Source organism: Chelonoidis abingdonii, chromosome 2 (genome assembly GCF_003597395.2).
Source record: "Chelonoidis abingdonii isolate Lonesome George chromosome 2, CheloAbing_2.0, whole genome shotgun sequence".
NCBI classification, from domain to species: Eukaryota; Metazoa; Chordata; order Testudines; family Testudinidae; genus Chelonoidis; species Chelonoidis abingdonii.
Window position 1 is genome coordinate 82,805,489 of NC_133770.1, and position 16,176 is coordinate 82,821,664.

Sequence of the window (16,176 nt, forward strand, 5' to 3'; positions counted from 1 at the left end):
GATTTATTCGAGCTGTATCCTTCCCATACTGTTGTACAGCTGTGAAACACAGACACTACACTGCCCAGACTGGACAAAGCTGGAGACTTTCCAGACAATGTCATCATTTTGTATATTGGTCATAAAGTGAAGTGACTTCATCTGTGATACAGATGGTTATGGTCGCTTGAGCCTACAGACTATAGAGGCCAAAGCCTTATGCTTTTCAGATATGTCACAAGGATGCTACAAGACATCCCAGTGAACACTGTTCTCTGGGTGTCTTGTAACATCCAGGATAAAATTCCAACAACCGAGGGGTGGAGGCGGCACAGAGGCAGACCCCTCCCTATTACGCGGGTTCATCAAATGTGTTCTGATGTTGGCCTCTCAGGCTGTCAAGCCTTTGTGGTTGTGCAGGAATGGACCGAGCTGAATGGCAAACGATTGCTGTGACTATTTGGCTAAGCATTGAAGAAAAGGAGGAGGAAGGAGGACTGGGAAAACAGTATGAGGCTGAAGCAATCTCATAATTCCTTATTCAGGGTGCTAACTCTGACCAGGCTTTTGTCTGTAAATCTTGGGTCAACGTCAGGGTACGTGGTCTTTTTGCTGCTGCTTTGATCCCAAATGTACACGTGCTCTCTTGGTTAATATGAAATAGATGGAGTTTTTGGCCAGTAAGAGCCCAGTATTTCAGAATATGATCACTCTCAAATTGTTGACAAGCTGAGTCACTAAGCCCCTGACCTAATCCTCAAGAGCCTGAATGCTGAATAGATTGCCAAAATGTATCTGGGTGGGATGAGAGAGTTTTGCAGAGAAGAGGTATAATCTGTTATGGATGTGGAGCAGCATCCTGTACTATAGTGTTGTTGGGCTGTTTTGTAATATGCCATCCCTGTGTAATCTGAAGAGCTTAACTTTTTTGCTGCTGCTTGTAACCCACCAATTTTTTAATTTCCTTATCACCAGTATGTGCTATGTGTGGAGTCAGTAATTGCACATTCTCTCCATGTTCCAATAGGCTGATCTTCAGAATGGCTTAAAAAACTGTGAAGTTTGTCATAGGCGGACGTTCCATGGATGGAATGAGTTTGATATCAGTGAAGATGAGCCACTATGGAAAAAATACATTTCTCAGGTGAGTTTGTGGAAGTTCTCATGGACTGTCACCTTGTTACCCCCCTGACCTCACTGAGAGGGAGTCTTGCCTGTGGCTGGTGGCACTCAGCCAGCCTTTCAGTCACTCAAGCATGCTCCTCTGGGCTATGCAAGCCCTAGCTTTGCCTTGCAGGTTAATAGGTACACACCAATTCCTGAGTCCCTTTGAATTGCTTCCCTGTAATATCCAGCTCCTGATACTGGCTGCTTGCAGAAATCCCAGATCCTTTGCACCCAAAGGTACAAGTTACCAGTTTTGCCTTAAGTCACCACTCCTATAAACTACACAGCACTTGTGAACATTCATAAATAAACCTACTCTTTTACTACGACAATAAAGATTTGAGTAGAAATAAGACTGTGGTGGATTCAAATGGCTACAATAAAAATCACAAAAAGTAAACCTGGTTCTATCCTTATTTATATAGTTACCTTTCCTATCTCAAAGTAGGTTCTTCTCCTCTTTCTTTCCCCCCCCCCCCCAATCCATTCAGACACGGCTGTTTTCCCAAGAACTGGGATCCAAACATGAATGAAAACACCCCTGCTCTACAAAGAGTTTCTCAGTGAATGCCTTGAGTGTTTCTCCTTCCTTCCTCTGCACTATACAGAAAACAGCCTTTTGATTCTATTCACAAAACAGGGTAAACCCTTGTCTTGTTTTATAATTCCTTTTTGTTTATCTTAAAATGGTTTTGATTGTTTGCAGTTATCTCTGATTGAAAGTTTTAGTGTTGTGCAAGGCTAAACAATTGAGCCTTGTATTGCATCACTGGCTAAACAGGGCAGGGTGATACCCCAAATGAGCCATTACCAAGACACTTTATCCCCTGGTGACTAATTTAATTCAAAGTCCATAAAGCATATTTTCAATAGAAATACATTATTCCTTATATATTACCCATGTATACACCTCACAATAATTAGGAATCTTCTCCAGGAATGAGCTTTCTGTAGATACCTTATGCATTATTCTTTATGGATAAATATCCTGTGTCGTGTATTTGATGTAGTGAGTTAGTCAGATCTAAAGTGCAAGTTGTTTGCAAAGAACACCTTGGCTTAGAAGCCTTTTGTCAGTTGTTTCCTCCACTGGGTTTTAATTTTTAGTACTTTGTAAAGAAGATTGCTCTCCAGTCTTCATTTCTCCACTTTCATGGCCGTACTCTGGTACAAACATAGAAATGGGTAAACTTAGTACAGTGATCAGTTAGGAATCCTGTAGTGTAAAATAACTGGTTTATATATTGTAAGGCCTTTTATTTAGCAATGCACAAAAGTGTTAGACATAATCTGTTTCTGAATCTCACATTCATGAATGAATAGTCTAACCAAACTGGTGCTGGAATAATTAAGAGTTCTCTGGAGGCTAAAATGTGAACGTAAATCACCCCCTCTAGGTGATCATATATAATGATATGATAAATATATAATAAGACTCTTGGGTAAATTTTTCATGCCCTGTGTAAAGGTATGGATCCCAAAGAAGACAAGACAATTTTAAAAAAAGGCAAGGCCCCCCGGCCCTGCCCCAACTCTGCTCCTGCCCCGCCCTCATTCCAACCCCTTCCCTAAAGTCTCCACCCCCTCCCTGCCCCTATTGGGCTCCTTCCCCAAATCCCCGGCCCTGCCTCTTCACCTCCTCCTCTGAGTGCGCTGTGTTCCCGCTTCTCCCCCCTCCCTCCCACAGCTTGTTACACCATGAAACAGCTGTTTTGCAGCAGCAAGCGCTGGGAGCGGGAACGCAGCATGCTCAGAGGAGGAGGAGGTGGTGAGGTGAGGTAGCTGGGGCGGGGTGGGGAGCTTGGCTGCTGGTGGGTGCAGAGCACCCACCAGTTTTTCCTCGTGGGTGCTCCAGCCCCAGAGCACCCACGGAATCGGTGCCTATAGCTCCTATAGATCTGAAGCAAGCATGGTGTGTCTCTAACAAGAAATCTGAATGTACCATAAAATAAGAAAAAGTGAACTGAAAATTAAATGCATATTTCTACGTTGACACGGCAAAGTATGGGAACCAAGTTTGTCTTCCCTAATTTTAAAGCATTTTTAATTCCGCTCAAACATCTTTAACAAGTCTTTCAATACAAAGCAGTCTAGTTTTAAAAGGTAATAAAAACAGATACACAAAAATTACTCATCCTGGGAAGATGGAAATTAAGACATCTCCATATCCAAATCCACTGTTGTCTTACATACTGTTAAGAATTTCTGTATTCCCTCCAAGAGAGCCATTCAGGTCCCTTCAGAGATTAAAGAAGATCACACGTTTTAGCAAAATCTGTTACCATTTGAAGACCTATTACTAAACCACTCATCTAAACAGAAACTTGGTTCAATTAATTCAACTTCACCCAAAGGCAACATATCAAACTTGCTGCGAGAGGGAGTGTTAGTAATTATTCTTCCAGAGTGTTACTGAATTACTTTTTCCTTTTTTTTTACTTTCAGTTTAAAAACCCTCTTATTATGCTTCTCCTGGCTTCTGCAGTCATCAGTATTGTAATGCATCAGTTTGATGATGCTGTCAGTATCACCGTGGTAAGAAACTGAAATTTACCTTGTCTTTGGGTTTCACTTTTAAAAAATGGGTATTAGGTTCCAGTAAACTGGCATTTAGCTTGGGAAAACACTGGAATATTAAAAGTTAATGTGCACTGTATCACTCCTTTCTAACTTATAAGACAAGTTACATGTTCAATAACAGCCTATTCTTAATTGCAAATGGAAAATCTTTTCCACAATGTACAGTTAATAAAACTAGAACTTGCATTTGTTAAAATGTTTGACCAATATATTGACTAGCTCTCAAAGTATATGGACAACATTTACTAAATTAAAACAAATGCCAGATCTAAAAATACTGAAAGTGTTTGACATGTTTTATTGCTACCTTGACAGTTGCAAACAATCTGTCCAGTATTTCTCTTTGATAGGATATATGTTCCAAATCTTACTGACCTTTAATCCTAAATTGTGGCTGCATTATACAATTGAACCATGCTTCCTATCAATGACCTATTAAGAGACTCCTTGTTTGTATGTTGATTAAGTTCTTTGAAAGATGCAATCTAGAGTCATCAGCATCATAAAAGTACATTTCAATTTCTTCTCATTTTCATCGAGCCAGAAAGAGCAAAAGATGCTACCAGAAAAAAATAAGTCTTTGTAGAAGTCTGTAGATGAGTGTGAAATAAGCAATATGCTCGTGGGCCAATAACATATTGCTAATTTGTCTGTCTGCAGTAAAGAGGAAATTGTCACTTCTAGTGACTTCAAAAAAAGTGTCAAGTATCAAAGGGGTAGTCGTGTTAGTCTGGATCTGTAAAAAGCAACAATGAGTCCTGTGGCACCTTAAAGACTAACAGGTGTATTGGAGCATAAGCTTTCGTGGGTGAATACCCACTTCGTCAGATGCATGCGAAAAGCTTATGCTCCAATACACCTGTTAGTCTTTAAGGTGCCACAGGACTCATTGTTGCTCTCAAAAAAATGGTGTCCTAAGTATGTTGTGATATAAGGTGGGTGAAGTGGTTTTAAAAAAATATATTTTTATTGGATCAGTGTGTTGGTGAGGAGACAAGCTTGAGTCCTCTCAGAGCTCTTCAGGTCTGGGAAAGGGAACTCAGTGTCGCAGCAAAGATAGTGGCCCATTAACACCTCTGCAGTGATGAGACAAAAAGAGAGGGTTAGTGGTTACAGATTGGATTTATGGCTTATTACAATAGTGTCTCTGTTCAGTCCATGATTTTTTTGGTGTCTAGCAGAATATTAAGCTCCAAGGCCTGTCTTCTGAAAATGATGTTGTGCAGGTTTCTTTTCAGGATCAGGATTGAAAGGTCAGATATACGGTGTTTGCTATGTGTAAAATGTTCACGCTCAAGTGTTTTATCTTATTTTCCTGTGTTCGTTCATTCAAGAGTATGTGGGTAAAACTAGACAATCAGTACAGTGGTTAGGTCATTTAGTGCACTGAATGAGGTGTACCATGAATTGTGATAGACATGTAGGATCCATGGGTCTTGTAAGATGTATTGTGGGGGGCATTAACCATTGTAGCGGTGGAGATATGTTTGCCGGTTTTGCATCTGTTCTGGTAGTGTCTGGTGCCTCTTTGAGGGTTGTGCCCTGGTTTGTGGGGAGTTTGCTTCTGATGGAGAGGTTGGGGGGGGTTCAGGAAAAATTTCTTTCAGGATGGGGTTCCCGTTGAACCTGGGTTCCAATGTGGGGTGGTAGGTGTGCAGTCAGATGTGTGTTTGAAGCAGGTTCTCTTGGTGTATTTGGGTGGCTTGTTTCATGATGAGGCCTACTTCTCTGGTGGTATCCTTGTTTGGCAAAGGTGAATAAGTGTGTCAAGGTGTATATACTAGACTTTGGTGCATATTCTATGGTATCTGAGTGCCTGGCTGTAGATAACAGATTTATTTGAGTTTCACATGGCTACTGGAACTACAAAGCTAAATGTGGTGGTCTGTGGGTTTCTTGTTTGTGGTTGTCTGTAGGGTTCCATTGTTAAAGCTGGTTGTGGTGTCCAGGAAGTTGATGCTAGTGTAGGAGTGATCCAGAGAGGTTAATAGACAGGTAGTGGTGGTTGAAGTTGTGGGGAGTCTGACATCTGTTCAGAGGATGCAAATATCATTGATGTACCTTTGGGGTGTCACTATTTTTGTGGTGCATTTGTGCAGAACTACTACTTCAAAGGGGGCTGGCGCATTGGGGAGCCATCCTAGCACCTGTGACTGTTTCCATGGTTTTTGACAAAGTTTACTGTTGAATGTAAAATTGTTATGGGTGAGGATGAAATGGATAACCCTCAGATATCCACCCTAAACATCACCAAACTCATCCATTTTGCAAATATTTGAAGCAGGCAATTATGCCATCATTGTGAGGGATGTTTGCTGTATAAAGTGACATCTATGGTGGCAAGGATAGTGTTTTGATAGAGATTTTTAATATTGTGGAGCTTGAGCAGGAAGTCAGTTGTGTTGTAGAAGAAGCTGCCCTGTTCCTTTTTTTTTTTTTTTTTTTTTTTTTTTGTGGTTTGAGAATGGTAAGAGTGCTGTGGTCCGATAAGATGGGTCTGCCTGGGTTTCCTTGTTTCTATATCTTGGGAAGCATATAGAAAATCATTGGGATGGGTTTGTGGGGAATGAGTTTGTGGAGTCTTTCTTAACATTGTTTGGGGAAGGATTTAGTATCCTTAAGTTCCTAGGTAAATTGTAGTGTGGTGTAGTTTTCGGGTTCTTTCTAGTAAGTGGTATAGGAGAGTTGTTGGATGGCCTTGTTAACATGGTTATCATGGTTGAGGACTATAATGGTGTGTCTTTTTGTCTGCTGGTTTGATCACTAGCTGGCTGTATGGCTGTCCTCAGTGGTGGAGAGATTATGGTGGATGTAATTAAGGATTTTGCAGTCCAGTTTTTTTTCTAGCAATCAATATAATGATCAAGAGTGTGGTTTATCTGCTCTGTGGTATCCAGTCAGATGATTCCTTTTTCTTATGACTGTTGATGGAGACATGGTAATTATAGGTGATGGCATCACTGTAGAAGAATTCTTCTTCTGCCCCACCACAGAACTTAATAGCATACTAACATGGAGAAAAAAGTTCAGGCCCTTATACTATGCAGTCTGTTCCACCTTGCATTTAGCTGTGATGTTGGGAGTTCTTTTCCTAGATCTGAAGAAGAGCTCTTCGTCTCTTGAAAGCTTGCCTCTTTCACCAACAGAAGTTGGCCCAATAAAAGATATTACCTCACCCACCTTGTCTCTCCTAATAACTTGTGACAAACATGGCAATGAGTACACAGTGGTAAATTGTGGTGGCCTTTATATCAGAGGGCAACAGGTGGCAGGTACAAAACTGAGCTGGTTTTAGGCTGACCACCTGACGTTTTCTCATAAGAAGTGTTACTTCTAGTGCTAACTCTGGCAGGTTAGATAGAAAGATGCAGCTTTGGGTGTTAAAAAATCTGGCGACTTCTATCTGAAGATGACAAAATATGCGATTCTGTAGTTTAAGCAGTGTTCACTTGAGAAGTTCTGTAGTATCTAGTGCTCTACATGGACATCTAATTCTGTTATCTACCAATAAGGTGTGTACTTAATCAAAATTCAATTAGGCTTGACCATTCTCCTTGTGATTTTAATGGATGGTGTTAGTGTATCTGTCCCTTTGAGCATGGTAAACAAAAAGGGAACAGAAGTGGCTATAGTCTCTGCAATACAGCATCAGAAGTATCAGAGGGGTAGCCATGTTAGTCTGGATCTGTAAAACCAGGAAAGAGTCCTGTGGCACCTTATAGGCTAACAGACGTATTGGAGCATGAGCTTTCGTGAGTGAGTACTTACTTTGTCGGATGACATGCATCCGACAAAGTGGGTATTATTCACCCACGAAAGCTCATGCTCCAATACGTCTGTTAGCCACAGGTACTCTTCTGATGCTATCAGTGGGTGAACGTGGGGGCTGAATTACCTAAGGATACAGAGAACAATTGCAGCTAAATTAAACCTCTTCATAATGTTTTTTGTTGTCTGGCTCCTCCTAGTTAATCCACCTCTTAATCTTGTGGTTGCTAAAATACACTCTTCTGGAAGTTGTTAGAGAGGCTTTGTAATAACCTTTTAGATGAAAGTGCAGAAAATCTATCCAGCCCCTTAACTTTGAGTAACTTGTCTATAATAGTATATAGAACCTCAACAGGAAAATCAGTACTGCTGGGGGGTAACCATGCCATTGAGGAGTGTAGAATATATACATTTCACACTAAAATACACAATGTTTTGTTTACAAAACATATACTAATATCTCAAAAGTGAGGCTTAAACTTAGAGTAATTAAATAGCATTTCTGGTTGCAAAGTTGTAAGTATCTTGGTTGGCTGGTTATTTCTAGTAGTTATAGTATATAACTCCAGCACTTTTGTAATCAATCTAAATTCATATAGGTATAACTGAAAAGAACATGACCAGTATACCAGTTGGACTATGTACCTCTCAGGTACCTTTGTACATGTGCCTATTGCCACCTTCTAGAAATATGGCACAAACAGCAATTTTTTTTCCAAACTCTGAATCTCCTTGTTCAAAACATGTATCTACGTATGTGTTTAAAATTGTTTCTCTGTAAGCCAATTGCATGAAGGTTTTAGATATTCCCCCAACATAATGATAAAACTGGTATAAGTTGCCTGTTTTGGTTTTTTTTTGTTTTTGTTTTTTTTTAAATAATGGGCCTGTTTCAGGTAGTATAGCTTTGCATGTATTGGCAAATATAACTAAGCTAGAGTTAATATGACTGTTTACCTGATATCTGGAATTTCAAAAAATTAATTGCTTTTATTTCTGTTCAGGCAATACTCATTGTTGTTACCGTTGCCTTTGTTCAGGTAAGAACTCTATTTTGCCAACTTAAATTACATTAATACTTATAAATTCTATGTAAGCAATTGCTGGAGTTTTCCTAGAGATATTGCGCGATTGTGAATGACAAAGAAGATTGTCCATGCTTCTCAATTTTTTTCATAACAACCGTAGATCTTGTCTATAAACAAACCACTTTAATCTGTGTAATTAGAGTGGTACACTTACACAGGACTAGCTGTGTCCACTCTATGGGAGTTGTACTGCTTTAACTACATTGGCAAAAAATCACAACACTAATAGATATAGCAGTACAAAAAATAGACTTTTGACTATATAGTTTTTTCTTTTTTTTTTCAGTGACCACAATAGGTTTGTCTTAACAGACCGGTAACTCCTAAGTATGGACTTCCCTGGCTGTTTCAATGCAAGTTGTTTTTTAATTGATCAGATACCATACTGACGCAAACACTTGATTCTAAATTTATATGGACATCATATGCAGAGCAGTCTTCATTTTTTATCTTGAAAAAGTTGACTGGGGGAAAAAATCATACTTCACAAAGTATTTTTTGCATTGAAAGTTAGGTACAAAATACAAACTTGAGGTTTTTATAGCATCTGATCTCCAAAAGTGTAAACTGTCTATTTTTGTAATGACAGAAAATGGACTAGTTTCAACACTGTAATTCAAACACACGAGTAGTTCCAAAAATAGCGCCTGAGCTGAGAACCATCATGAAAAATTTCAGCTCAAAGAGTTTTTTTCAGTTTAAACCACTGAAAACATGGGCTGTCAATGAAAGGACTGTCTCAGCAGTAACATAATCTTGCTGGAAGCATTGCTCTAATAAGAACAAAGTACTAAAGGATAAAGGAAGGAACCTACAGAATTCTTTAGCAATATATTAAGATCATGAGCTTGTCAAGGCTTGCAGTATATTTTTGTCTTTTACTCCTGGGAGAATTCAGCGCCTAAAAATTCTGCCAAAAAATTAAAAAATCTAAAATTCTGCATATTTTATTTGTCAAAATAATGCAATATAATCGCACCAGTTTCAATTATTTTGGTAATTGATGTAAACTAAATAGAGGAAAAAGGTGACCACTATTCAGCATTTCCTGAACACGAGAAAGTTAAGTTACAAATACTTGGTAGCCAATACCCTGCATTGCAGTTATAATCCTGGTTGGCTGCTTTGGGAAGTGCTTGATTCGGTTTGTCATGATGTTTTGACTGCTTAATAAACATTTTATTTGCCCTCAAAGTCTCTCTCACTTACCCATTTAAAAAAAAAAATCTAACCTCATTGTGCCATTCTGGCACAGGAAAAAAGCGAGAAGGTACATAATTTTCCTAGCTGAGGATTCCCTTACTGTCACTTACAGTAATGCTCCTTTACATTCCTCTGTCAATGTAAAGGAGCCTTAAAACTTTTACACGTTTTATGCTCCGGGGGAATTGACTAACAACTAGGAGGGCAGGTTGCTACATTTTTGCCCAAAGCCCTGGTGCGGTGCAATAGCAAGTTAGAGGGACAGACTGTCTCTCGCTCCTTTGCGCACACATCCATTCTCCTCCCTGCCTCCATTCACCACTGTGGCTTACACTCTGCTGGCTGCTGTTAGTGCTTGAACAGAGGTCCCCAGGCTGCGAGGGAAGGAGCTCGTATTCCCCTCAGATTTCTTTGTTTCCCTATTTTGTTTTCTGTGGGGATCAAAGAAATCTGCAGACTATATGAATTCTACGCCCCCCGCAGTGGTGCGGAATCCCCCCAGGAATAGTCTTTGCAGCACCTAGCATCTCTAGGCCTGATTGGATTCTTTAAGTACTACCTTTAATACATAAGGCTGGCTTAAGTAGTAGGTACAGTTTTACCGAAAACAACCAACCTGTTGATCAGTCATTTTTTTTTCTCACACATTATTTGTGGTCAGTTTCAAAGGCTTTCTCTCCTCTAATTGCATCTTTATTTCACTGCAGGAGTACCGCTCAGAAAAATCTCTCGAAGAGCTTAGTAAACTTGTACCTCCCGAATGCCACTGGTATGGCGCCTTTTACTGTTTCAGACTTAAACTAAGTGACAAAGCTGGTTGTGCATTAAACTTAATCTGCTGTGAATGTAAAGGCGCTTTAGGGAAAAGCTTACTGTAATTTACATAACCCTATGATTCTACATTAGCATGTCAAATTGTTACACTGTTATAGAGCATGTTAAAGGAAAAGCTTTCCAACTGTAAGGATAGTTAAGCATTTGAATAGGCTCCCAAGGAAGGTTGTGGAATTCTCCATTATTGGAAGCTTTTAAGAACACTTTGGACAAACACCTGTCAGGAATGGTGTAAGTTGGATTCAGGGGGCTGAACTTGATGACCCCTCGATGTCCCTTTCAGCCTTCCACTTCTATAATTCAATGGATCTGACCTTAGAAATAGTTAATTTTTAAAGCTTTATAACTTAAGCATAAAATATCACTATGTATCAAGACACTTAGAATGGTGCAAATCAGGTTGTTTCACACCATAGTATTTTATAAGGACAATTTTGTTCTTAATGTCATTGTTTGAAACTAAAGTCTTTGGTTGCAATGTAGAGCTAATCCCTTAGAATCAGTTTGTTTTTATCCTGCCTGTAGTACTATGTAATAGGGATTTCTGCCCCCAAACAAAATGCAGGGAAGTAATTCTTAAATTGATGATGCACTTCTACTTTTGATTGACTATATATGTGTTCTCCACAGTGTACGTGAAGGTAGGGTGGAACACACACTTGCCAGAGACTTAGTTCCAGGTGATACAGTCTGCCTGTCAGTAGGAGACAAAGTCCCTGCTGATCTACGCTTGTTTGAGGTATGTGTTAAGAAAATTGTCTTTTAAAATTGGTTTGGAGGGGGAAGGAGGCAGGAGAGACAGAAAAAGTAAATGAAAACTTATATACAGGAACAAGGATTATTATAGTCTAGTGGCTCTAATACTTTGTTAATAGAGAATGTTAGTGTTTTGCTTCCAAGATTTAGATTTTTGGGCAGTGTGTGATACACATACATATAGGTGGCTATTAATTTTCCCTATAACATATGTGGGAGAGTTGGGAGGACCTGATTCTGAAGACCCTTTCAATTTTTACTCCAATTTACTGACTTTTAATTTGTCAGTTAAGTACCTTCCCTAAATACATGAAATACAGCAAGCTGTGAAATGATCATTTTTGTTTTGCCAGTCTGAATCATCAGTCATCTATCTGGTGGTAGTTTGCAGCTGATTTTGATTTTTGTTGAATCTTTCCTCCTATTAATCTTATTGGATATAACTTAAACATTCCAATTTGCTCATAATTGAGTATTTAAGACATTCTAGATGCTTATGTAGTTGTGCCATTCTATTTTATATCCTTTGCATCAGAAATGTAATATATCAAATTGTCTAGTTTACTGAACATCTGACTTCTAACATGAGTATGAGTAGCAGTTTCTAGATGTTGGCAATAACACTGATCATATATATAAATCCTCCAAACACACAAAAAAAGTGGGATATATATTTCTTTTGCTTTCTGTGATCCTTACTTCCCTTGAAGCTGAAAGTTATGTTCTTAATATTGGTCTCACCTGTGATGTTAGGCATTTTCAGGGCTCTTACATTAATATTTTCAGAACTCTTGTTGAATTGATTGGAAAAGTCTTGGAAGCACTTGCTGCTTGTTAATGCAGGTTTTTCTATGCAGTGTCCCAACCAGTTCCCTTTTGAGACTTTTTTTTAAAAAAACTAGTATTAAATATAGTTATTAATCTACAATGCACTTTTTCATTGCTCCTGTCTTATATCTGTCATTAGCTCCCTGTGACAGTATCAGGCCATGGCTGCTTTTGCATTCCGTAGTCTCTGCCCTAATGCTCTGTGGAAAATGGTGCTGCACAATAGAAGTGACATAACATTGTTTGTTTTTTTGTTTTTGTTTTGTTGTCTCACTCATAAAATTTACAGCATGTTGTGGTAACGCTACTTGTCACAGCACCTTTTCTGTCCTCTGTCTTGAACCATACATAGCAGCCATACGTAGCAATAGGCCAGATCAGTGCTTACCACCTTGAGCTTCATGATTACTGATGCTCTTATTTTGCAGTCGTTTTCAAATGACAGCCATTCTCCTCCATCTACCATTGTAACCCCATAAGCCTCTCTCTCCAACATGGTTGTGGGTTTGTGTATGTATGTCCTCTCCCGATTCATACTTGATGATGGGTTCTAAATATCCCTTCTTAAAAACTTGAAGGCCAATTTAGGTTTTCTGTGGGATGGCTGACCAGGTTAGTTTATATCCTGATGGTACACTTGACTTGGACTCCAGTTCTGAACTGTATCTTATGTTCCTGATGTGGCAGAGTACAGTAGTTATGCTCAATTTTAGCATAGGTACAAAGGCATGATTACTGTAAGCTACTATAGGTATTTCCTGTTCCAGCAGTGCTAAGGAGTTGTATGAGAAAGGGGAGCCTTGTAGGTTCAAGTTTACGTTTCTTATCTTTTGGTTTCTGTGTATGGAGAAGCACCAAGAGAAGTCAGAGGAAAACTAGATTCAAACCTCTGAATTTGTACAAAGTTGAGAATTTTTACATTAGATTCAGTGATACCTGTGTTAGAGTTGCTTTAAGCGTTTCCATTTAAGGGTCTCTTCAAATGCTTCTAACTTTGTCAAACTTCTAATTTTGGGCTGAGATTTTGTTCTTGATTTTCATTTTGAAAGCAAAATTTTGGCAATTTTGAGCACGAAAAGTTAAGCCCTCTGGTTCAAAAAAACTTGCAAAAAACCATTCTAGTGCTTATGCAATTTGAAGTGGAAAATTTGACAAGAATCCCTAGGTAAGACACTTCAATGGTTTTGTGAAAATCTGATCTGACTGGGCTACTGTAAAGGATATTGAAATAAGAATTTGCCATGTGCACTGATTTTTATTATGACTTTACTGGTTTCCCAATGTTCCATTGGCCTAGAGCATGTGTGCATAAGAAAACTGTTTGGGGGTGAGGGGAGGCTAGGAAATTCCAAACAATCTTTCAAAGAGCATAAAGATTTCAAAGTGAAGACTCAAAACGAGTGAATGTCAAAGATAAGGTTAACCAGGTGAACTTAAGTCTGCCCCCTTTTCTGTATCTGTCCCAGTTTGAGCTTCAATTATGTTGCCACAGATATATTTTTTTTTTTCCCCCTCATAAGCTCCCCCCCCCGCCTCATTTTTCATGCAGGTTGAACAGTGAATGAAATAGTTTCATTGTGAATGAGGCAGAGATCCTGCAGAAAATGTGAAGACGTAATTAAAGACTGTGGGCCAGATTCTGTGCTGTGTCCAGAAGTGCCATACCTGGTGAGGGGAGAGCAAAAGTGATTTTGGGTTATCTGTACTCTTAGGATTCTGGGTCACTGAAGGGACCAAAATGGAGAATCTAGGCATCCATATGGGCTGCCCTAAGTAATGGCAGCTTCCTCAGTGCTACCTGTGGCCTGTAGCACAAGCTAGAATGGCTGTAACTGTGTGCAGTGCAGGTTTGGATCTTTCCACCTCGACTCTGTATCCCTACTCTGAGGCTTTTGTGGTGCTTAGAATCTCCTATGGAAACTCAGTGCAGTGCCTGTGCCAAAGGTATTCGACAAGGAGCTGTGGGAGACTTACAGCCCATTTTCACTGCTGGGGTTGCAAGGTGGAGGCAACAAGGTGCAGAATCCCTCTGTTTTCTAGACACATGCTCTTGTGTGCTAATGGTCTGTCAGATGTCCTAGGGTCTAAAATTGGGCTGAAATATCCAAAGGAATCCATTATTAGAGGCAGACCATGTAGTAAAGATTAGATTTATTGCCCTTTGTACAGATCACCCACCAACTAGGTCCTCCAAAAACACTTTTTGGTTTGTAAGTATACTATTCATAATGCTTAGGATACAGTGCATTTCTCACTTTTTTTTTGTTTTAAAAAAGCGTATGTTGGTTTGACAGCTTCCAAATATAATTAGCACGTAGGTAAATTACATGATCTGGGTAGTTGAATCCCAAATAGTGTCTGGCTGAATTCCAATTTAGGAGTTATCTCCTTAATTGGTATCAGCTTTCTAACGAGTGTGTAAATCCAAGCTATCTGAATTTCTGCTGAATAGGAAGAAACACTTAACCGATTCTCTTCAATTTCCTTAAAAATGAAATGAATAACTTTTAACAGCCTGCAGACATTGTCAAAGGTGGCTTGCTGTTTGTTGCTTTCTTTGCATGCACTCGTAATAAAATGTTGTTAGTATTTGTGAATATTCATTTTTCTTTAGCGGGATTGTAGACTGCGTTTGATCCTCTGTATTCCATTATGTAGAAAATGGAAACATAACTACAGCAGTGTGCACTTTACTGCCTTGGTTTTAAGTCATTTGTTTTGTCTAGCTTCTGTGTCTGAAACTCAGCGTTAGATTCTTTATTCTCTGTCAAGACAGTGATATTTTTTTTCCCTAGCTGCCTTGAACTAATGGAAGTAATTTACTGTTAAGCTTCATAGGCTATTTCTGGAGAAACAAAAGACTGCATTTATTTGTGTTGCATGACAATTTTAAAAAAAGTAACTTGGCAAATACTTGGAGTGTAAGTAGTTTAAAAGCATATTCTTGAGAGTTCCAATATTCCTACCATGATGTTTCAACACAGGTTGCAGGTTGTACACGAACATGTTGAGGTAAGGGCTTTTTGGGATAAGATCAGATCTGCTTGACCTTAGTGACCTCCCTTAGATATCATTGAGAATGAGGCTTATTTTATTAGATGCTTAAGACTTCCACTAAAGTATTCATATGTATAAGAGTTTATTCTTAGCCCTTTGTTTACAGGATTTGACTTGTTTCATTTATGAAAAGCATTGCATTGTTTGTATCTTAGTAGACCTTTTTCTTATCTTGTGCTTTTTTAGGTTGGTTTGTGATGAGCAGAGAATGAAGTTTAATCTAATTTATTACTTGACTATTGGCAGATCCTCTTTATAGAAGAGACTTCTAGCTAGTCTCCTAGGTCTATATGGGCCTATGCTTTCACTTCTGTTCTTAGTCAGTGATGGATGTGTTTGTGTGTCTTCTTTAAGAAACACAGTAACTGGTTATTTTACTGTTAAAACCCTGGGAAAACTCACTTTGACAACACATCAGTGTTCATCTGCACAGCAAAGTAGGCCAGTATAAAAATATGTGGGATTTGAAGATGCAGTGTAAACATGTAGTCAATTTCATAATAGCTTAACATTATTAGAGAAACCTCTGTGAAGGTGTGAATGCTTGAAGAGGTTTCTTTGATGCCCTGGGATTGAAAGACCAAATTTAAATGAAAAGCCCATAGTGAGAGTCCACATTAGATGAATGTTGCTTTGCAACTTACTTGTAGGGAAGTGACAGACAAGGGTTAGAAGGGTCCTAGAGCAAAATACCTAGTTTCTTGCTTGATCATATATGTACATACATGCATATAGGTAATTGTTCTATTTTTTTTATTTATAGATATTCAACTGAAAGTGTTTGCCTTGACAAAACTCAATAAGTTTAGCCTGAATAAGGAATATAGCTTTAGTGAACTGCCTATTTTTTAGGTGATTGGAATTGAGTAGGTTTTAGAAGTGTTAAGGCATATAACCTTACTAATCAAAGGGGGAG

At 38.9% G+C, this 16,176-nt stretch overlaps 1 protein-coding gene across 4 annotated transcripts in view; it reads left to right on the top strand.

Moving 5' to 3' along the window:
* ATP2C1 (ATPase secretory pathway Ca2+ transporting 1) overlaps nucleotides 1-16,176 on the top strand; it is an 86,693-nt gene that overhangs the window by 26,854 nt on the left and 43,663 nt on the right. For 3 of the 4 annotated variants that reach the window (XM_032774920.2, XM_032774922.2, XM_032774918.2), the window contains 5 exons: nucleotides 1,007-1,123; nucleotides 3,592-3,681; nucleotides 8,499-8,534; nucleotides 10,493-10,554; nucleotides 11,250-11,358. In XM_032774920.2, coding sequence (XP_032630811.1) covers nucleotides 1,007-1,123; nucleotides 3,592-3,681; nucleotides 8,499-8,534; nucleotides 10,493-10,554; nucleotides 11,250-11,358 — 414 coding nt within the window. The remainder of the gene's footprint in view (nucleotides 1-1,006; nucleotides 1,124-3,591; nucleotides 3,682-8,498; nucleotides 8,535-10,492; nucleotides 10,555-11,249; nucleotides 11,359-16,176) is intronic. The other variant, XM_032774923.2, reaches the window with a different exon arrangement.